Source organism: Bos grunniens, chromosome 26 (genome assembly GCF_055505025.1).
Source record: "Bos grunniens cultivar Pamir isolate PY7600 chromosome 26, Bosgru_T2T1.0, whole genome shotgun sequence".
Lineage (NCBI taxonomy): Eukaryota > Metazoa > Chordata > Mammalia > Artiodactyla > Bovidae > Bos > Bos grunniens.
The window spans coordinates 23,619,686-23,642,472 of NC_141190.1; the positions used below are offsets into that span (position 1 = coordinate 23,619,686).

A 22,787-nucleotide genomic window follows, 5' to 3' on the forward strand; every position below is an offset into this window, starting at 1 on the left:
TGTAACTATTAGCAATGAAGAGACAAAATTGTTATCATATAGTAGAATTATCTTCTTAGAAAATCCAAGGACTAATTTTTTTTAAAGTCACCAGTTTAGAAAACAAAGTTTAACCATCCAAATATACACAAAGCAAAGAAATATTTAAGATGAAAAAAATTAACGTATGCTGGAACAAATATTAAAGAATCAGTAATTGCTTAGGCTTCCCAGGTGGCTCAAGTGGTAAAGAATCTGCCTGCCAATGCAGGAGACGCAGGTTGGATCCCTGGAGGGGGAAGATCGCCTGGTTGAGGAAATGCTTATTCCCGTATTCTTGCCTGGAAAATCCCATGGACAGAGGAGGCAGGCAGGTTATAGTCCATGGGGTCTCAAAGAGCGGGACACAACTTAGCGACTCAACACATACACACTATTGTTTATGTTGTATCTGATAAAATAAATTTTACAACTTAATTTTCACAATTAAAATGAAAGATGAAATTTACATTAAATAATGAAACCCTAGTTTGTTGTTGTTCAGTCAGTCATGTTGGACTCTTTGTGACCCCATGGACTGCAGTATGCCCGGCTTCCCTGTCCTTCACCATCTCCCAGAGCTTGCTCAAACTCATGTCCATTGAGTCAGTGATGCCATCCAACCATCTCCTACTCAGTCATCCCCTTCTCCTCCTGCCTTCAATCTTTCTCAGCATGAGTCTTTTCTAATGAATCAGTTCTTTGCGTCAGGTGGCCAAAGTATTGGAGCTTCAGCATCGATCCTTCTGGTGAATATTCAGGATTGATTTCCTTTAGGATTGACTGGTTTGATCTCCTTGCAGTCCAAGGCACTCTCAAGAGTCTTCTCCAACAAAGAACATAATGCCAAAATACATGAAAGAAAAGTAGACAATACGAGAATAGGCAGAAATGTATACATAATTTAATAGTTTGTTTCTTATAGAAATAGGTTATGTAGAATTAAATGGCGATCAAACATATGGAGACAAAAGATATTTCTTTAAAATAACATCTGGGTTATAGAGGATATGTTGGAGGATAATTTCAAAATAATGAAAATTCAAATTCTATGCAAGTGAATTTATGTGATGGCACCCAAGCAGTACTATAAAGGAAAAAAGTCATATTTTAAAGTCATACCGACTCAATGGACATGAGTTTGAACAAACTCCAGGAGAAGGTGAAAGACAGGGAAGCCCTCTATATTAGGGATAAAGTAGAAATAAATGCCCCCCTTCCCCCCCCCCCCCCGCCAACCCAAGGGGTTTGTGGTTAGAATTTGGAAAGAGAGCAAAAGAAATCAAAGTAGAATAAGAAAACCAAGCATGTGTTACAAAAGTTTGAAAAATATATGAAACCATTAATTAGTTCTTATAGATTAAACTGGTAAAATGTTGGCTCAGTCATAAAAGTGTAAATTTGTAATTAAACAGGAGATATATAAATCAGTTAGATTTGAAAAGAATTATCAGTTTGATTCTGTATAGACCGAGGTATGGGTTTTCCAGTAGTCGTGTGTGGTTGTGAGAATTGGACCATAAAGAAGGCTGAGCACCAAAGAATTGATGCTTTCTAATTGTGGTGCTGGAGAAGACTCTTGAGACTCCCTTGGACTGCAAGGACATCTAACCAGTCAATCCTAAAGGAAATCAACCCTGAGCTGAAGCTCCAGTACTTTGGCCACCTGATGCAAAAAGCTGATTCATTGGAAAAGACCCTGATGCTGGGAATGACTGAGGGCAGGAGGAAAAGGAACAAAGAGGATGAGATGGTTGGATAGCCTCACCGACTCAATGGACATGAGTTGAGCAAACTCTGGGAGAAAGTGAAGGACGGGGAAGCCTGGTGCATTGCAGTCCATGGGGTTGCAAAGAGTCAGACACAACTTAGTGACTGAACAACAACAAATCAGTTTGATGCTGAAAATTTAATTATTAGTATCAAATGTCTGGCTCATTATAAAGACATAGTATCATAAAACCGACATTTAAAAAAGAGTATGTCCCATCTGGTTATGAGAGATAATCCATAACTTGTCAAAAATAACCAGTTAAAATGTCATCTATTTGTAATGGCTATCCTGAGACTTTTCCAGAGTATCAAAGAACAAATCATTTCCATATGCTCCCAAAGTACAGAAAATGATAGCAAGATACCCAGTTCCTTTGCTGAAGTAAATGTAATTTTCATTAAAAAAAATAAATTGAGATAACATATAAGTATTTAGGAGATACTTATTTATGAATATAGAGGCAAAAATCCTAATAAAATCTCTGAAAAATCAAATAGAGAAATATTTAGAAGAGTTGCCAAAATAATTCCAGGATTACAAAGTTGATATAACAGCTGCAAAATACATTAGATTACCAGGAAACAATAAAAATTATACATCACTGTAATAAGCACCAAAAGGGGATTAGAAAAAATTCAACTTCTATTTCCAATTGAAAACTTAAAAAAACTCTCTAAAAGTGTGTTTTAGAGGAAAGTATTATAGGACTCCAGAATATTATAGCTGTATGGGGCCTCACAAATGATTAAATTTTGGCCCCATGTTTAACAGATGAAAACACATAGGCAGGGAGATGAAGTGACTTATCCAAAGTCTCTGAGCTTGGTAGTCTTGACTGCTAGTCTAGCTTGCTATTATCTGTTACTTTTCTTTTAAATTGAGACAAGGGTATGTGTGTGTGCTCAATAGTGGCTCTTTGTGGCTCCATTGACTGTAGCCCCCCAGACTCCTTTGTCCATGGAATTTTCCAGCAAGAATACTGGAGTGGGTTGCCATTTCCTCCTCCAGGGGATCTTCTCGATCTGGGGATTGAACCTGTGTTTCTTGTATCTCCTGCACTGGCAGGCGGATTCTTTACCACTGCACCACTTGGGAAGCCCCAGAAACAAGGATGCTTCCTGTCATTTCTAGTATTTAGCATCATACAAAGGAAAGATTTTTGGAACTGAATTTTAACCCATTTACCCCTGCTGCTTCATCTCTGATAGGTAAACAACCGGTTGGTATTTCTATTAATAGCTTCTGTTTAAATGCTTCTAATGTTTGGAGAATCTTTTACTTGGGGATGCTGGCCATTTGGGAAGCTCTACTTGAAAGGTGGCTCTGTGTATTGAACCAAAATCTGGCTTTCTGGACCATGCTGGAATTGTCAGACCAGTAACTTTAAGTTACACCTTTTAAAGGTTAGATGTGTGGAGTTCTACACAAGGCCATCCTTGGAGGTAAGGAAAGAAAACATGAAAATATCTGTGTACGTTTATGTTTTATTTTTAAAAGAGAAAATTAGGGACTTTCCTGGTGGTCCAGTGGTTAGGGCTCTGTGCTCCCAGTGTCGGAGGCCTGGGTTCGATCCCGGGTCAGGGAACTCGATCTCACATGTAGCAACTAAAAGGGTCCTGCACAGCACAAGAAGGACCCACGTGCTGCAACTGGGATCCAGCTCAGCCAAATAAATAAATAAATATTAAAAAAGAGAAAATTAGCTTTTGCTAGTATTTTAAATATGGCTTGATTTGAGAGCTCTACCTCAGTCTACCTAGCACGTGTACCATTCAGGAGGAGTGATGGTGGTAGTGGTGGTGGTGTAGTCACTAAGTCGTGTCCAACTCTTACAACCCCATGGACTATAGCCTGCCAGGCTCCTCTGTCCATGGCATTCTCTAGGTAAGAATACCGGGGTGGGTTGCCATTTCCTTCTCTAAGGAGTGATACTGAAAACAAAAAAATTCTGTGACTGAGGCCCTGACCAATCAGGATGAGTGACGTTCACAAGCCATCTGGTCCAAAACCAGCCCTGCACACTAGATACTTCAGGGAAAACTGGGAATAGCCCGGTGTAAGTTGATGGTGGTTTGTTTAATTGTAGCATATCTGTGTGTGGTTAAGCGGATTTAAGGCTTATCAAATGGTTCTTGTGAATAACCGCAAATTGAAGATAATATAATAAAACAAGCACAAGTGGACAAGTAGAAAATGATAAATTTCTTTCCTTAACCTCCCACTCATCTGTCCTTTCAAGATAAAGTTACCATTTTAACAATGAGTGAGAAAGTGACTACTTTTCTAAACGAACTAATTTTAAATGGAGAGAGTGTTTTTAAAAACTTAATATTTAGAAGTTCAGTTCAGTTTAGTCTCTCAGTCGTATCTGACTCTGTGAACCCATAGACTGCAGCATTTCAGGCTTCCCTGTCCATCACCAACTCCCGGAGCGTGCTCAAACTCATGTCCATCGAGTCGGTGATGCCATCCAACCATCTCATCCTCTGTTGTCCCCTTCTCCTGCCTTCAATCTTTCCCAGTATCAGGGTCTTTTCAAGTGAGTCAGTTCTTTGCATCAGGTGGCCAAAGTATTAGAGTTTCAGCTTCAGCATCAGTCCTTCCAATGAATATTCAGGGTTGATTTCTTTTAGGATTGACTGGTTGATCTCCTTGCAGTCCAAGGACTTGCAGTTCCATATTCAGGAGTGTTTTCACCATTAAATGATTGCCCAAAACTAGGTGTCTATAAAACTTTACTTTTTAAAAAACTCATTTTTACATATTTAATAGTTAGAAATATTCTGGCCTATAAGAATATTCCAACAAGGATCATTTCCATGGGTTTAGTTTGTTAAAAATACAAAAATACAACAACTTCCTCTTAATATTTAAAAACTAACTGACATCTGGGAAAATTGTTATTATCAGATGAGATTGAAAAGTAAGTAAAATTTGGTAAATTTTCCATTCAGATATCCTTTTAATTGAAACCCCGTATCTCCTTACTATCCTAATGAATAGGAATTCTTGTTACCACAAAATAAAATGTATTAGTGGAGGAAAAACTAAATTAAAAAAAATTTCTGCAAGATGAGATGACAATACCTAGAAAACAAGTGAATTGTTTTAACCTCTAGTAAAAATACTAGAGGTTAAAAATGAACCTAGCCAAGTTGCTTTCCTAAATACCATTCAATATAGATTGTGACCAACTACATAATGTGTGAGTCTATCGCTGTGACATTCTGGGAAAGTTGGGACAACAGATCTATGGTTGTTTAGAAGTTGGAGGTGGGGAGATTTACTATACAAAGAGGAACGAGGAAACTTTGGGGTGAGAGAGTCTCCATTATAGTGATGTGTACTTTGTTAGAAGTCACAAAACTGTACACTTTATAAAAAAAGGTGAATGTTACTGAATGTAAATTATATCTCAATACACTTTAAAAACTAGATTGAGAAAAGGTGATTTCATTCCCTAAAGAGGCAAAAATCAATGTATGTATGGATGTTAATATGAGCGTTATAAAATGAAAATTACAGTCGAGCAGTAAAGGAAGGTACTAATTAACAGTAATAGCCTTTTCCTGGTTGGAAAGCCCGAAAGCCGAGCTGACATTAGGCCCAGTAGGGCCAGAGCAGCACGTGGGGACACGTGGTCCCTCCCACTGCACAGGTGGGTTCCTGCCCCGGGGCGGGGGCGGGGAATCAGGCCTGCCTGTCTGGGGGTGGGGCCTCGGGAGCGCTGGGCTTTGAGAGCGGTCTGCGGGTGCTCAAGCCCTGGAGTCCGGAGACGGTGGAGACAGTGAGTGTGGTCCTTCTCCTCTCCGCCCGCCCCCAGACCAGGCCCTGTGCCCGAAACTCTGCTCCCTCTACCTCCCACAGTCGCCGCCACCACCAGGGAGCTCCGGCTCTAGGCCACCCCTCTGCCCCGGTGCTCCCCCACCTCCACGCTGGGCTCAGCGCCCTGGCTTTCAGCTGCCTTTTCTCCCTCCCGGCAGTGGCCACCCCGCGCGACGCTGAGATCCGGAAGGACGTGCAGGTGCCAGCAGCAGGGCCAGTGGTGGCGGTGGAGCATCGGCTGAGTGGGGACATTAGGCCTTTGGAAGCCCGGCCTGGCCTGCCAGGATTCCTGGGGTGGGGGCAGGGCCACTTCCGGGCTTGGAGCTTTACAGGGAGCAAAGGCCGACCAGGCCTCAGTGGGTTGGAGTGGGGTTGGTGGGGTGCAGGGGGCCTTACCCCAATGGACACCAGCTCTTCTTTCCCCACCTCTCACCCCACCTTTGGCCCCTGGGTCAGACCTACTATGGGCAGGTGCTGAAGAAATCAGCAGACTTGCAGACCAATGCCTGTGTCACTGCAGCCAGGCCGGTCCCTCAGCACATCCGGGAAGCCCTGCAGAATGTACACGAGGAAGTATCCTTGAGGTAAAGTGCTCTGTGCTGCCTCCATGAAGACCCCAGACAGCAGCTTTCTCAAAAGATAGTGATGCCAGGTCACTAGAATTAACCTGCCTCCTCCAGTCCATGCGGCTTGCCTTATCTGTCATAAAATCAGTAAAGCTCGTACTGATTATCTTACTGCTCTGTTGAAGAACATCCAGTGACACCCCCTGACCTCCCAGCTCCAAACATCCCCCCTCACCCCCCACAATGCACAACCCTTTACTCACAGGATACATTCACACTCCTTTGACCTGACTTTCCAACCTGTTCAGTTTGGCCCTACCTTCCTAACCAGTCTTGGCTCCCTCCGATGCCCTGGACTACTCTAGGCCCACCTTTCCTTTCCTCTTACCATCAACGCAGCCAAGATGATTTCTGCCTGCCCGGCATGCTGTTATCAATCTGGAATGCTTTCTGAATCCCGCCTGTCCAACACCTCACTGATGTCCTACCTACTTTGTGAATCTGTCTTCAGTCCTTGAGCACTGCTTCCCCAAACCACTATAGCACTTACTTCCTGTACCACTGTTTTTCAGTAAATCATAGAAAATGTTTTCTGTGTCTGTGTTTTACCTCCCCCATTAAATACACTTGTCTTACCTTTCTTCTTCAGTAATGAGCTTGTCCTGGACCTGCATTAGATGCTCAGTTAGTGCCTTAACAAATATTTTAGTTGGTTTATTTGTTACTACCTGGAACAGTGCCCGTCAATTCAGTGGTAACAAAGCAGTGATAGTCAGCCTTCATGGAGCTTCCAGTGTATTGGGGGAGACTAAACACCGGAAGAGAAATTGAATGAGTGATGGAAGGAAAGGAGGGAGGGAAGGAGGAAGGATTTATATGATTTAGTGGTTCCATGTCTTCTAGTTTCTAGAGGGAAAATAATAGACACATGTATGTATTTTCTATTTTCCAGGTATTATGGCTGTGGTCTGGTCATCCCTGAGTGTCTGGAAAACTGCTGGATTTTGGACCTGGGTAGTGGAAGTGGCAGAGATTGCTATGCTCTTAGTCAGCTGGTTGGTGAGAAGGGACATGTCACTGGAATAGACATGACAGAAGGTCAGGTGAGGCGATTTCAGGGATACTGCTGCTGCTAAGTCACTTCAGTCGTCCAATCTGTGTGACCCCAGAGACGGCAGCCCTCCAGGCTCCCCCGTCCCTGGGATTCTCCAGGCAAGAACACTGGAGTGGGTTGCCATTTTTAGAGATGAAGTTGTTTCCTTGTTACGTGTCAAGGATAATTTAAGAGAGATGCTAAATGCAATGCTCATTTCTGCCATTATTGCTTCCTGACTTGGAAGCTGAGAACTTTGAGGTTTAGGGGCCTCTCTGGGAGAAGGGAGTCAGAGGTTTGATCTGATATATGAGTCTCATGATGTCTGAATGGAGTTTGATCTTTTCCTTCTTTCTACCATTTATCCTGAAAGATTTTCTTCGTTCAAATCAAACCCATGTATCAGACAGGGGGTTTATGCTTCATTGAATTGTCCTATGTTGTAGTAAATTCTCCTTGCCCAGATGAACCTTGTTTACTTACTTAAAATAGTCTGGGGGGAGTATATTCCATTAGTAATAGGAAATGTTAGGAAAATATTAGTGCATTCAAAAATGTTGATTATCAAATCTATTTTTTTCCTTCCTGTAGGTGGAAGTAGCTAACAAGTACATTGAATATCACATGGAAAAATATGGGTTCCAGGCACCCAATGTGACTTTTATTCATGGCTACATAGAAAAGTTGGAAGAGGCTGGAATCAAGAATGAGAGTTATGATATTGTTATGTAGGTCTGCATCCTTGATTGAACACACAAACATCACCACTTTTTGTTGAATGGATTCTCATTTAGGGGCTTAAAGTCAACTTAGGCTGGCTTAACAGAAGGATGGAGCTAGCCTGAAGCGCTTTAGTCCAGCCACCTAACACACTAGCCTAAGAGAGAACAGATTTTAAGTTGAACTGCGGTTTATGAATGTGCCCAAAAGACCAGCAAGACTCCTGAGCCTGCTTGTATAATGTACATTGATCTGTTATTTTTAATATTATTTTCATGGGAAATGATAAGATTCTGTGTTTCTGTTTTTCCTCCGAGTTGTCAAATCATGCCCAAGTGACAGCCTTAACAAAGCTGCCTTTGAGGAGCTCAACCTATTTACATGCGGTGTAAGAAATGCCTTGTGCAGTAGGCGTCTGGTCCCAGGTCATTTTGTTGCATGGCCAACATCATGCCTCAGAATTTTTTCTGCACACTCAAACTTGCTAACAGTTTATTGAGATTCTAAACACTCTATCTCCCTTATCTTGGGACAAGGTTGAGTGTGGGGAAGAGAGGAGGGAGGTGGGAAAAATGGTGTAGCTTTGAGAAAATGGTGGGAACCACCTTTAGGGACTAAAAGGATTTGAGGGTGTCTTAGTAGTCTGAAGGTGTGCTTGACATTCTCTCTGTTCTTTTTTAGATCCAATTGTGCCATTAACCTTGTACCTGATAAACAGCAAGTGCTGCAGGAGGTATATCGAGTGTTAAAGGTGAGGAGAAGAGGGAGACAGGCTGTCTTTGAACATCAGTGAGAACACATGGAATCTATCCTGTCCTTGTCCCCTTGAGCTGAGAGCTCCAACTCTTAATTTATCCATTAAATTAGAAAGAGTGGCAGAAAGAGGGGGTGACTGGAATACCTGAGATATGAATTTGTTTTCCTTCTCAGGTTGCAAACGGTGATAAATCTGAGAGTCACGATTGTGACTGAATATGTTAAAATTTGCTTTTTTGACTGTTTTTCCTCCTGCTTGCTGCTGTAGAGGAGCCTAGAATAGCATCTGCAGAGCTGCCGGGACCTTTGGACTGACTCCTAAGGTTATTTTGAATATACTCTCCTAGTATGGACAGTGTTTCTCAGTGCTCCTTATTTTGTACCCATCAGTATTCCATTATCGTTGGGAAGTTACAGAAGGTGAATCTTTTACACTAACTACTCTCTTAAAGTAGCAGGCACTCCACACCCTCTGTATGTATCATGAGATGTATCTCTTCATGATAGAAGATTCTGAGATTCTTGGTTTATATTACTGTTGCAGAGATCAAGGGCTTTTGTCTGCAATTCAGGAGACCCAGGTTTAAACGATCCCTGGATTGGGAAGATCCCCTGGAAAAGGGAATGGATACCCAATTCAGTATTCTTGCCTGGAGAATTCCATGGACAGAGGAGTCTGGCAGGCTACAGTCCATGGGGTTGAAAAGAGTTGGACACTATGCAGAAATGATTTAACAGTGTCTTAATTAATATGCCATTCTATAGACCAGTTCATGACTTTCCCCAGGGTATACTTGTAGAAGGTAGAGACGTTACTGTAGAATCTAGACCTCCATGCTCTTGAAATTAGCTAAATAAAATCTTAAAATTCCTGATAACGCATATGCCTGAAATTTTAAGGATGTTTTAAAAAGATAATGTGTTATTACAAAAATAAATAACAGTGTTACAAAAGTTATATAATTTTTAAGGAAGGAGACTTTATGAGTACTGTTTACGTCTGTTCTGTGAAAGCCTGGTCTGCTTTGCTTCAGATTGATTAAGTTTGTAAAGTTATTTTATTAGCTATTAGCTGACCAATCCCAAAGAAAGGCAGTGCCAAAGAATGCTCAAACTACCGCACAACTGCACTCATCTCACACACTAGTAAAGTAATTAATGCTCAAAATTCTCCATGCCAGGCTTCAGCAATACGTGAACCGTGAACTTCCAGATGTTCAAGCTGGTTTTAGAAAAGGCAGAGGAACCAGAGATCAAATTGCCAACATCCGCTGGATCATCAAAAAAGCAATAGAGTTCCAGAAAAACATCTCTTTCTGCTTTATTGACTATGCCAAAACCTTTGACTGTGTGGATCACAATAAACTGTGAAAAATTCTGAAAGAGATGGGAATACCAGACCACCTGACCTGCCTCTTGAGAAACCTATATGCAGGTCAGGAAGCAACAGTTAGAACTGGACATGGAACAACAGACTGGTTCCAAATAGGAGAAGGAGTACGTCAAGGCTGTATATTGTCACCCTGCTTATTTAACTTCTATGCAGAGTACATCATGAGAAACGCTGGGCTGGGCTGGAAGAAGCACAAGCTGGAATCAAGATTGCCGGAAGAAATATCAATAACCTCAGATGTGCAGATGACACCACCCTTATGGCAGAAAGTGAAGAGGAACTAAAAAGCCTCTTGTTGAAAGTGAAAGTGGAGAGTGAAAAAGTTGGCTTAAAGCTCAACATTCAGAAAACAAAGATCATGGCATCTGGTTCCATCACTTCATGGGAAATAGATGGGGAAACAGTGGAAACAGTGGCTGACTTTATTTTTGGGGTCTCCAAAATCACGGCAGATGGTGACTATAGCCATGAAATTAAAAGACGCTTACTCCTTGGAAGGAAAGTTATGACCAACCTAGATAGCATATTCAAAAGCAGAGACATTACTTTGCCAGAAAGGTCTGTCCTGTCAAGGCTGTGGTTTTTCCAGTGGTCATGTATGGATGTGAGAGTTGGACTGTGAAGAAAGCTGAGCGCCAAAGAATTGATGCTTTTGAGCTGTGGTGTTGGAGAATACTCTTGAGAGTCCCTTGGACTGCAAGGAGGTCCAACTAGTCCATCCTAAAGATATCAGTCCTGGGTGTTCATTGGAAGGAATGATGCTAAAGCTGAAACTCCAATACCTTGGCCACCTCATGCGAAGAGTTGACTCACTGGAAAAGACCCTGATGCTGGGAGGGATTGGGGGCAGGAGGAGAAGGGGACAACAGAGGAAGAGATGGCTGGATGGCATCACTGACTCAATGGACATGAGTTTGGGTGAACTGCGGGAGTTGGTGATGGACAGGGAGGTCTGGCGTGCTGCGATTCATGGGGTCTCAAAGAGTTGGACACTGAGTGACTGAACTGACTGACTGAGGCACTAAAAAAAAATCTTGGCAGTTTGCTATTGATTGTAACTAGAGAGGGAGCCAAGTAGTTATTTGTTCAAAAAGGGTCAACTCAGGAACTTCTGTTGTTTTTTTAAAACTTGATTTTATCCCCTCATGCCTTTCTTTGCTATCAGGGACTAATGTAATCTTTAACCTTGTTTGGATTAATTCTGTTTCAGCATGGTGGGGAGCTGTATTTCAGTGACGTCTATGCTAGCCTTGAATTGCCAGAAGAAATCAGGACACACAAGGTTTTATGGGGTAGGTGTTTGTGTTTTGTTTTGTTTTGTTTTGAGGCAGATACTCGTTCAAGTACAGCATTCCATCCTGCTGATGTCCAGGGTGAGGCTTTGTGCTGTGGGAACACATGCCTTTAGGTAACAGGCGTAGGTTCTTTTCCTCCTCTGACACTCAACTCTGATAAGACCTTGGGCAATTTAATTATGCTCTTTGAGTCATGACTTCCTAACTATAAAATGTAGGTAATAATTCAGTCTGCCTCATAGGGCTGTCATGAAGATTGAATGGAATAATGTGTGTGAAAAATTCTTTTAAAAGCTCTAGTGTGGAAATGACGCCAGTTGCTCCAGAGATGATGCGTCCTTAATTCCCTGTATTTTCATCATTATTCTGTTGCTGATCTGTTGAGTGTCATTTTCATGGAGTTTCTGGACATTGAGGAGATAAATGGCATGTGTTTGGTCGGTTTGGCTATGAAATCAAAAGTTCTTTTAAAATAAATTATGTTAACTTTTTTCTTATTATACAGTAAGAAATAGATATTGTTGGGACTTCCCTGGAAATCCAGTGGTTAAGACTCTGTGCTGTCAATGCAGTGGGTGCAGGGTTGATCCCCCATCAGGGAACTGAGATCCCAAAAGCTGAGTGGAGTGGCCAAAAAAAATGTCAGAAAATACAAAAAGAAAAAATTACTACTAAACATGTAACTCTTTTAATAGTTTAGTATATACACTTTTAGGTTTGCTTTTTTCCTGTGGGTGAGTGTAAAAATTTTGGGAATATGCTGCATATAGACTTTAGTATTCCAATTTTGTTTAGCATATTTCCTAAGCCTAAAATTTTTAAAAATATTTAAAAGTGTATCATACAATTATATTGTACAGCTGAACCATATTTTATTTGGCCATTTCTTTCTTGGTAATGATTTAGTTTGTTTCTAATTTGTTGATGTAATGAACTTGAAAACTGTAAATGCCTTATGAACGTTAATAGTAATTACTGTTCTAATAGCAGATTGTTATAAGGTTAATCTGGAACTAAACGGCAGTTTTGTAATTTTTCTTGTATATTTTTACTCACATAACAGTGTTTTTTCAGAATGTGACCTAATATATGCATGAATATTATGATTGATAGAACCATTTAGCTAGCATATCCAGCCTTCACTTGGATTTTCTAGACCTTGGGGGACTCTCAGCTTCTTCTATTTTTCTAGGACCTGTGTTCTAAGTAATACCATAGCCTAATCAATTATACCAGAAGAATAACTCCCTAATATCTAGTTGTATTGGTTGATCTGTGATTTTTCTTTTTTTAGGTGAGTGCCTGGGTGGTGCTTTGTACTGGAAGGACCTTTCTATCCTTGCCAAAAAAGTTGGGTTCTGCCCTCCACGTTTGGTCACTGCCAATTTCATTACAATTCAAAACAAGGAGCTGGAAAACATGATCGGTAAGAAACAGTGGCAGGGACTGTTGTAACTCCAACCTGAATGGTTCTGATTTGGTGATTAGCAAGTATCTCCTCAGTGAGTCTCACTGAAGGAGACTGTGTCATCTGGAAATCTCCGTCTTATCTCCCCTTTAATGGCAGCTTCCCAAAGTTTGGTGTTTAATAAAGCACTTTGAAGTTATTCAGTAAATAGAGTCATGTGCCCAGAAAGATGATTGATGGCATGCAAAGAAGATACCATTTTTATAATATTTAAGTCTTCATCTATGGAGCAGAGCAATAACCACTGCAGTGCTGGGACAAACCATGAGTATATTCTGTTTTTAGGCGACTGCCGTTTTGTTTCTGCAACATTTCGCCTCTTCAAACTCCCTAAGACAGGACCAACCCAAAAATGCCAAGTTATTTACAATGGAGGAATCAGAGGACATGAAAAAGAACTAATATTTGATGCAAATTTCACATTTAAGGTAACTAAAGATTTCCATGACTTCCAGCATTCTTCCTCTTCTTACTTTTGCTCCACAAACCTTTTCTTAATCTTGCATTGCTTCTCACTTTTCTGGTCTTGGTATATGTGTATGTGTCTGTGTGTCTGTCTATATACACACACACAAACACACACACATACTTGTGGGCTCCCCTGGTGACTGAGTGGTAAGAATCTGCCTGCAACGTAGGAGGCCCAGGTTCGAGCCCTGGGTCAAGAAGATCCCCTGGAGAAGAAAATGCCAACTGACTCCAGTATTCTTGCCTGGGAAATCCCATGGACAGAGGAGCCTGGCGGGCTACAGCCCACGGTGTCGAAAAAGAGTCAGACACGACTTAGTGACTAAATAACAACAAATATATATATATATATATATATATATATATATATATATATATATATATATACACTTGCTAAACCATTAAAATGTAAGTTGCAGATATCATGACATTTTACCTTTAAATATTTCAGCATACATCTCCTAAGAATAGAATGTTCTCTTACGTAACCAAATATCATTACCTTAAAAACTTTTCTATGAAATGTCATTCATACATCAGAGTCATGGTATTATAAAGATGGAAAACTGTGAGAGTACTGAGCAACAATATTTCAGTTGTTTAATTGTTATTTTGGGATTAAGGAATTGTTCGTGTTTAATGATGACGCTGATATTGCTATTCCTCTTTTTAGAGTAGGTTTTGTTTTTTCAAAACAGGTAAGTACAGGCTTTGGATCTAGATAGCTGGTTTCAAATTCTAGTTCTGTCATTTATTTATTACTTGAGTAAACTTGAATATGCCACCAAAATTGTTTGAGAAACAGTTTGCTCCACTGTAAAAGTAGGGATAATAATAATACTATGTGGCAGATTTTCTATAAGGATTAGCAATACTGTAATAAAACATTGGTACTGGGAACTCAGTAAATAGAAGATACAGTCATTATTTGTTTCAAAGGTGGAAGAACTTAACTGTTTCCCTACTCTGATGTTTTGGTCTAGATAGCATTTTCAGATTTCTTAAATACTCCTGGTGCCACAGAGCCGTTAATGCTTTTTCACTGACACACTGCCACCTGCCTGCTCAGTAGAGCCACAGAATCAGTAAAATCATCACTCTGGTCTAGTGGCTTTCAAAAAAACATTTCTAATGGCAGAATTATTTTTTATTGAGACATAGTTGGCACATAACACTATATTAACTTTAGGTATAAAACAGTGATTTAAAATCTGTATATATTGCAAAATGATCATCCAGTAAGTCTACAGTTAATGTCCATTACCATACGTAGTTACAAATTTTTTTTTTCTTATGATGAGAAATTTTGGAATCTTTCTCAGCTACTTTCAGATATATAAAACAGTATCATTAACTACAGTCACTATGCTATACATTACAGCCTCATGAGGTATTTATTTTATAACTGAGAGTTTGTATCTTTTGATCCCCGTCAGACAATCTGCCCACCCTCTACTTGCCCCCAGAATTTTTTTTTTTTTTCAGCAAAAGCACGCAGATTCTTTACCAGCTGAGCTATCAGGGAGGCCCACAATTTTATTTAAAAGACCAATACTTAACTATGTGTAGGTCCTTGCCTTATGTAACCCCAGTATCTGAAGGGATACAAGCAGAATTTATCGGACAGGAGCAGAGACTGGACAGCTCAGAATCTCCTGTGCTAACTCCTGGTTCCCAAGGCGTGGACCCTTCACGCATGTCCCAGGCACACTGGGACTCAAGGAAACACACCAGAAAAGCCATTAGTCCAAAGACCTTATTTTAGCAACAAATAAGGTGAAACTCGGAGAGCAGTGGTTTTCTACATTTGCTTCTGAGCAGAAACTAGACACTGGAGCAATGAGTGTCCTTTTTTTTTTTTTGGTGTTGCCACCAAAGGAAAACTAATAATGACACTGGTCAATTCCATGGAGAAATAAGCATGAAGCTACTAGCAGCAGGGTCTGAACGTGAGAAAATACTGTGTCAAAAGGTGTGGTGTTTTATCTTGAGATACTTCTTGATAGTAGTAGATAGAAGAACCCTTCAGGGTGTTTTTCTTCTATTCAGACGAAAGTGGCATCTCTAAGAATGTCTTTCATGCTTCCCTTCAGAAAGATGAAGTTGTTGAAGTAGATGAAGAAACAGTGGCTATCTTGAAGAATTCACGATTTGCCCAAGATTTTCTGATCGGGCCAGATGGAGAGAAGTTCCCAACATGTGGAGCCTATACTGCTTTAGAAGTAAAGGTTGGCTTGGCTTTTAATTCCCTAACCTCAAACGGAGAACCATTTAAAAAATTGTTAAGATCACCACAGACTGCTAAAGAAACAAATCATTATTCTTTTAGTTGGCCATCATAACTTATTTCTAGTATTTTTGTACCTATAAAATGATTTAACTTCATAACTTCATTTTTCCAATGCTGACTTGGTATTTCCATCAATGGACTTTGAAGCATCCACAAACCCCTTAAAATTGTATGTGTATTTTCTTGGCAAAGAGTCTGTTACTTTCATCAGGTTTCCAAAGAGGTACAGATACAAAAAAGATTAAGAGCTACCTTGGGAAGAAATTATGCAAAGTATACATATATACACACACCTTTTAATGTGGGCTTCTGTGGTGGCTCAGCGGTAAAGAATCCACTGCCAATGCAGGAGATACAAGAGGCGTGGGTTCGATCCCTGGGTCAGGAAGATCCCCTGGAGAAGGAAATGGCAACCCACTCCAGCATTCTTGCCTGGGGAATCTCACCAACAGAGGAGCCTGGAGGGCTACGGTCCACGGGGTCGCAAGGAATTGGACACAACTTAGTGACAAAACAGCAACAACAGACCTTTTTATATGAATAGTCAGAAAGATGGTACCAGCCTACATGCCTGCTGCTATGTATGAGAATACCTTTTCCCTGTATTCTTACTAATATGGTTATTACTTTTTTAAAAAGATGATGGTTGGATGGCATCATCGACTCAATGGACATGAGTTTGAGCAAACTCCAGGAGATAGTGAAGGACAGGGAAGCCTGGCATGCTACAGTTCATGGGATCACAAGGAGTCAGACATGACTGAGTGACTGAACAACAACTTAAAAAAAATCTTTGTTTGTCTGATAAGCAGAATATAATTTGTTTATTTTATGTACATTGAACTTTTTGGTTATGTTTATTGACCATTTACATTTCATCTGTTGTGAACTTCCTATGTAATATAAGACTTTGTTTATTACTATGTTGCAAATTCTTGCTCATTTACCTTTTCATTTGCTTTTTTTGTTGTTGTGCCACATGGCATGTTGGACCTTCGTTCCCTGGGCAGGGATTGAACCCATGCCCCTTGCAGTGGAAGCATAGAGTCTTAACAACTGGACCACAGGGGAATTCCCCTTTTTATTTGCTTTTTGTCCTGAATAGATGTTTTCAGTTTTTATGCAGTTTTTATTTCCTTTATGGTATCTGGCTCTGGTGTTACCATTAGAAAGATCTGCTCTTTGTGAACATTATAAATTTACTTGTTTTCTTTTAGTGCTTTTTAAAACTTGAGGTAAACCTGGCATAACATAAAATTCACTATTTTAACCAATTTTTTTAACCATTTTAATCTGTACAATTTAGTAGCTTTTAGTTTGTTTACAATGTCGTACAACCATTACCACTGTCTAGTGCCAGAAAGCTTTCATCATCCCCCAGAGTAAATCCTGTTCCCATTAAGCGCTAATCCCCAGTCCTCCCCTCCCTGATCCCTGGCAGTAACTAATCTGTTTTCTTGTCTCTGGATTTGCTTTTTCTGGACATTTCGTAAAAGTGGAATCATAAAATACTTTGTGACCTTCTCTGTCTGGCTTCTTTTACTTAATGTAATGTTTTCAGGGTTTATCCATTATAGCAGTATTTCATCCCTTTTCATAGCTGGATAATAGTCCCTTATATGGCTATACCACAGTTTTTTCTTTTTAGTCCATTCATCAGTTGAGAGACGTTTAGGTTGTTTCCACTTTTTGGCTATTGTAATGTTGCTGTGACTATGCATGTCTATGTGCCTCATGTACTTGTTTGAGTGGTTGTTTTGAATCCTTTTGGGTCTGTATCTGGGAGTGGAATTGTTGGGTCATGTGGTAATTCTCCATTTAACTTTCTGAAGTCACCAAACTGTGTCCTACAGTGGCTCTGCCAGTTTACAATCCTCCCAGCAATGTGCAAGGGTTCCCATTTCTCTGCATCCTTGCCAACAGTTGTTATTTTCTGTTTTGATTGTAGCCATTCTTCATTAGTGTGAAGTATTTGAGCCAGTATTCCAGCATATTCTAAAATGAATATTTTCTAAAATATCTTAGATTCTTATTTAAAAATTATTCTAGTAACTGAAATTTTGGTGTTGCATTTTAAAAAGCATTTTATCACAAGTTATCTTCAGTCACCTCTCACAACCTCCCTATGAAGAAGGTGGATAGGGTGTGGTAACAGATAGTGGCATCTTTCTCTTATTTATTTGTACCTTTCCCCCATTCATGCTCTTATAATTATTAATCCATTTGTTAATTTATAATATTCTATTATTTAGAACAGGCTTAGTGATGGATTTCAAGTCTTTTTTGTCTGACAGAACTTCTAACCTGCACCAGAGTCCTGCCCAGCAAAATAAGCTACTGCTCTTTCTGGGGCAGGATGGTGGTATATGTACACGATAGACTAAGTACACATCTCGGCTCTGCCACCTGTGTGTAATCTTGGATTCCTTACCTAAACTCCTCAAACCCTCTGTTTCCTCATGTTTAATGGCAAGATAATAATCCCTTTTCCCCTCAGATTATAAAAGTCAAATGGAATGATACATGTAAATGTTAGGCAATGCCTGGCAAGTAATAAATACCCAAGAAACAGAGGTGGTTATGGTTATGGATTTGTATTTGCTAAGATTCTTGGTCCAACTAAAGACTAAGATCCAACCAGTCCATCCTAAAGGAGATCAGTCCTGGGTGTTCATTGGAAGATCTGATGTTGAAGCTGAAACTCCAGTACTTTGGCCACCTGATGTGAAGAGCTGACTCACTGGAAAAGACCCTGATGCTGGGAAGGATTGAGGGCAGGAGGAGAAGGGGACAACAGAGGATGAGATGATTGGATGGCATCACCGACTCGATGGACATGGGTTTGGGTGGACTCCGGGAGTTGGCGATGGACAGGGAGGCCTGGCGTGCTGTGGTTCTTGAGGTCGCAAAGAGTCGGACACGACTGAGTGACTGAACTGAACTGAACTGAAGTTTCTGGGTATCTTGGAACTGTGTTCTGTGTGTTTGAATTCTGACCCTCTTTGCAGGATTCTTTCATCATTCTCTCATGTACCCTTTCTCCTGGCTCAGAATTTCTATAATCTTCAAAAATTTTACTTTTCTGCTGTTTATATTTTGTAGAAATTTTAGATGCATGGGGCAAAAACATTGATACACAAGTAACTCTTGTGCCTTTTCCTCCACCTTTTGTTACCTCGCAGTCTTTTTTTTTTTTCTTCCCTCAGTGCTTGTGGGATCTTAGTTCCGGAACCAGAAATTGAACCCCGGGCTCCAGCAGTGAGCACTGAGTCCTGACTGCTGGACTGCCAGGGAATTCCCAAGCAGTCTTTCTTTATTTGGCCTTGCTGGGTCTTTGTTGCTCTGCACAGGCTTTCTTTAGCTGCGGCGAGGGGGGCTACTCTGGTTTGGTGCGTGGTCTTCTCGTGTTGTGGAGCACAGGCTGGAAGGTACATGGGCTTCAGCAGTTGCAGCTCCCAGGCTCTAGAGTGTGGGCCCAGTAGTTGTGGCGCATGGGCATAGTTGCTCCGAGGCATGTGGGATCTTCCTGGATCAGGGATCAAACCCATGGCCCTGCAGTGGCGGGTGGACTCTTATCCACCAGGGAAGTCCCCAGGCAGTCTTTTAAGAGTGAAGCCTATTAGGGAATTCCCTGGTGGCATAATCTGAGCTAAGTGTAGAAGCCATCTCTAGAGGTAAAAAGTGATTTTATTCATTTATTTTTTTTTGCTTTATTTGATTCTTGAGCACTCTACTTTTGAGGGAAAAAGAACTTTAGAGGGAAAAGTAGAGAAATTTGAATTCTGACTTATCAGTCCATTGCATTTCATGAATGTGTTACTGGTCTTTTGAAATTCTTGGTCGTTCACTGATAACAAAATCTTGCTGATCAAGATCAGTGTTTATCTGGAAATACTTTCATCATTCTATTCTCCTTTACTTGGCTTCCTGAATCGTAGTTCTGAAGGCTGTCAGAGAATTAGTTACAAGTAAACAGAATCTTTCCCCCAGCCCAGTCTGGCTGGGAAACCGTAGTTAGATGCGTTTGCTTCTGCAGGAGAGAATTTTTTGGCAGCAGAGCTCTCCAGCACCTCATGTGCAGGAGGATGCCTGACCTCTGGCAGGAATGCAGCTTTCTACATGTTTGAACTGGTTTGTCAGAACCATCTCCCATCTCTCTCGCCGTACTTCTTTCAGCTTGCGGGTGTGCCGTCAGTTCCATGTCTGAAATGGGACTAATTGACACTGAAGGAAGATTTGAAGAATGAAGCAGCTGTGTGTCCTAGAAATACAACCTTGGGCTTTCGGAGGAGGACATTCTTATCTTTTTTATGGAAGACCTTTGTGATAGATTCCTGAGAACCACAGGCAGGAGGCATGTGGGGAATTGCTCGTATTTCTGTCATCCTATCAGTTGGCTCAGTAGAAGAATCAAAGTACTGCTTCTTTCTGGGACTTGACTCCATAATGACTGGTTTGTTTGTTTTTTTTTCATAATGACTGTTTTTGAGAGTCCTAGTTTTTCTTTTTTCTTCTCCTCCTCCTCCTTCTTTAATCCTGACAAGCAAAGTGTATTTTGCTATTTAAAAGAACTATTAAAACCCTGCAGCATCTATAGTGATGCAGATAGGATGTGTGCTATGTCCTGTCTTGCTCTAGTTAATAGTCGTGGGAGTAATCACATGACAACAGTCATTGCTGTTGTTCAGTCACTGAGTTGTGTCTGACTCTTTGCCACCCCATGGACTGCAGCACGCCAGGCTTCCATGTCTTTCACTATCTCCCGGAGTTTGCTCAAACTCATGTCCATTGAGTCAGTGATGCCATCCAGCCATCTCACCCTCTCTTGCCCCCTTCTCCTCCTGTCCTCAGTCTTTCCCAGTATCAGGGTCTTTCTCCATGAATTGGCTCTTCAAATCAGGTAGCCAAAGAATTGGAGCTTCAGCTTCAGCATCCATCCTTCCAATGAATATTCAGGATTGACTACCTTTAGGATTGACTTGTTTGATCTTGCTGTCCTGGGAACTCTCAAGAGTTTCTCCAGCACCACAATTTGAAAGCATCAGCACTTCAGCGCTCAGCCTTCTTTATGGTCCAACTCTCACATCCATACATGACTATTGGAAAAACTATAACTTGGACTGTACAGACCACTGTTGGCAAAGTGCTGTCTCTGCTTTTTAATACACTGTCTAGATTTGTCATAGCTTTTCTCCTAAGGAGCAAGTGTCTTCTAATTTCATGGCTGCAATCACCGTCTACAGTGATTTTGGTTGTAGTCTAGAGGACCTCATCTTTATCAAACAGTTAATATGTTGAAAGCACCTCATCATTTAGTCCTCATAATACTCCTTTTCTTCATTTTACAAATGAAGAAACAGGCTCAGAGAGATTAATTTGCTGATCCAAGGTCACACAGCTAGAAAGGAGTAAATCTGAACCCACATCTGTTTCTGGAGCTGACATTCTTAACCAGTATGCTGCACTAGCTCTCCATATCTATACTGTTCACACAAGCACAGTTAGTGCTGGAAAGGACTGCTTGTCAGGGTGTCCCACCTTCTAGTTGCTTCAAGTTTTGAGAGCTTTTCGGGCTGGTTGCAGACATTTGGAAGTGGTACTGATATTACTTGTACATCTTTCTGTTTGCCGCCGCAGCCACTGCCGCTAAGTTGCTTCAGCCATGTCCGACTCTGTGCGACCCCAGAGACGACAGCCCACCAGGCTCCCCCATCCCTGGGGTTCCCCAGGCAAGAACACTATAGTGGGTTGCCATTTCCTTCTCCAATCTTTCTGTTTGTAGTTATAAGCAAATAACTTGTAGGTTGCAACCCACCAACAAATAATAAGAGTGTAAGATCAATGGCACCCCATTCCAGTACTTCTGCCTAGAAAATCCCATGGACGGAGGAGCCTGGTAGGCTGCAGTCCATGGGGTTGCTAGAGTCGGACACGACTGACCGAATTCACTTTCACTTTTCACCTTCATGCATTGGAGAAGGAAATGGCAACCCACTCCAGTGTTCTTGCCTGGAGAATCCCAGGAGCCTGGTGGGCTACCATCTATGGGGTCGCACAGAGTCGGACACGACTGAAGTGACTTAGCAGCAGTAGCAGCAAGATCATGTTTAATGAATTCACTTTCATTAATAAGGTGGCTTGTGCATATTCTTGATGTGCAGTCTTGTGCCTGTTTTTTCTCTGACTGTTGGGACTGCTGGTAGAGGTATCTCATTAGAAGGTGAAAGGAGGAAAAATAAAGACTGCTGTCTTGTCTTTTGAAAGTTCCATTTACTCTGCCCTGAAATCTTACTGGTTGTGGTTGGCAATCTCAACATCTGAATATCAGCAGTTGCCAACGAGGGCCCTAGTATCTGGGACTTCCCTTCTTCTCTTGCACACGTTTCTAGAGATTAGAGTAAGAGAAGAGAAGAAGATCCAGCATGTCAGTAGCTCAGTTCTAAAAAGGTAAAAGGCACAAACAAACGGGAATCCCATGGAATAAAGCAAAATCAACTCTTCTGGCCCAAAAGGGACCTTTCAGAAGCTTTAAATGAAGTCTACCTTGAAAATAGTGATAACTTGATTAGAAACTTCAGGAAAAGACAGCCACCTTGATAAGTGAGTCCCGGACCCCACAGAACTGTACAATTTTGTCCTCCTTGTAGGAAATAAGCGTTAAGTCCAGCTGAAATGTTAGTGTCTGTCAAAACATCTTTAACGTATCCTTTCGTCTTGGTTTGTCTTTTGACAGGATGTGATCACAGATCCATTTGAGCTTGCAGGGAGGTTTGACAGTGCGGAGTCCAGAAGTTTCCCTGCTGTTGGTGGCTGCTGCAGTACAAAGAAATGCTCCTAAAACAACAGCTGACCAGACGACAGTGGGCAGGAGGTGAAAGAATGAGTTATACATGTCTTAACGCACCCTTTCCCATAGCCCATACCACACGAAAGAACAAGTGGCAGAAGTCCACTGATTTCTAGATAAAAATAAATGAGTTATCTTTACAAAGTATTAAAGGTTTACATCAAAGTCACGTAAAGACCCGTTAAGCCGGTTTCCTCTTACCTGATTCTGGTGCCACCTGGTGGCCAGAAATGGAACTGAGCAGCAGTCTGAAAGCTTGGCCCATGGGCAAGAA

General features: G+C 41.1%; 1 protein-coding gene across 3 annotated transcripts; it reads left to right on the top strand.

The window, feature by feature from the left end:
• The first annotated feature begins 5,521 nt into the window (after positions 1-5,521).
• Positions 5,522-22,682, top strand: AS3MT (arsenite methyltransferase). Of its 3 annotated transcripts, none has more exons than XR_015155292.1 (11): positions 5,522-5,579; positions 5,776-5,816; positions 6,074-6,201; positions 7,136-7,286; positions 7,868-8,004; positions 8,678-8,747; positions 9,934-11,437; positions 12,735-12,866; positions 13,194-13,336; positions 15,470-15,604; positions 22,400-22,682. XR_015155292.1 is itself a non-coding variant. In XM_086377510.1 (11 exons), coding segments are annotated over exons 1-11 (1,125 nt in total). In that variant the 5' UTR covers positions 5,522-5,578; the 3' UTR covers positions 22,505-22,682. The 3 variants fall into 3 exon arrangements, 2 of the variants coding, with proteins under 2 accessions (XP_086233636.1, XP_086233637.1); XM_086377510.1 differs by having other exon boundaries at positions 11,356-11,437; XM_086377511.1 differs by lacking the exon at positions 15,470-15,604 and having other exon boundaries at positions 11,356-11,437.
• The last annotated feature ends 105 nt before the right edge of the window (positions 22,683-22,787 follow it).

Excerpts from the sequence above, each read along its gene's own strand:
- AS3MT (XM_086377510.1), top strand. Across the intron at positions 8,748-11,355 it reads AGGTATATCGAGTGTTAAAG|CATGGTGGGGAGCTGTATTT; the intron begins GTGAGGAGAAGA and ends ATTCTGTTTCAG. Across the intron at positions 12,867-13,193 it reads GGAGCTGGAAAACATGATCG|GCGACTGCCGTTTTGTTTCT; the intron begins GTAAGAAACAGT and ends TTCTGTTTTTAG.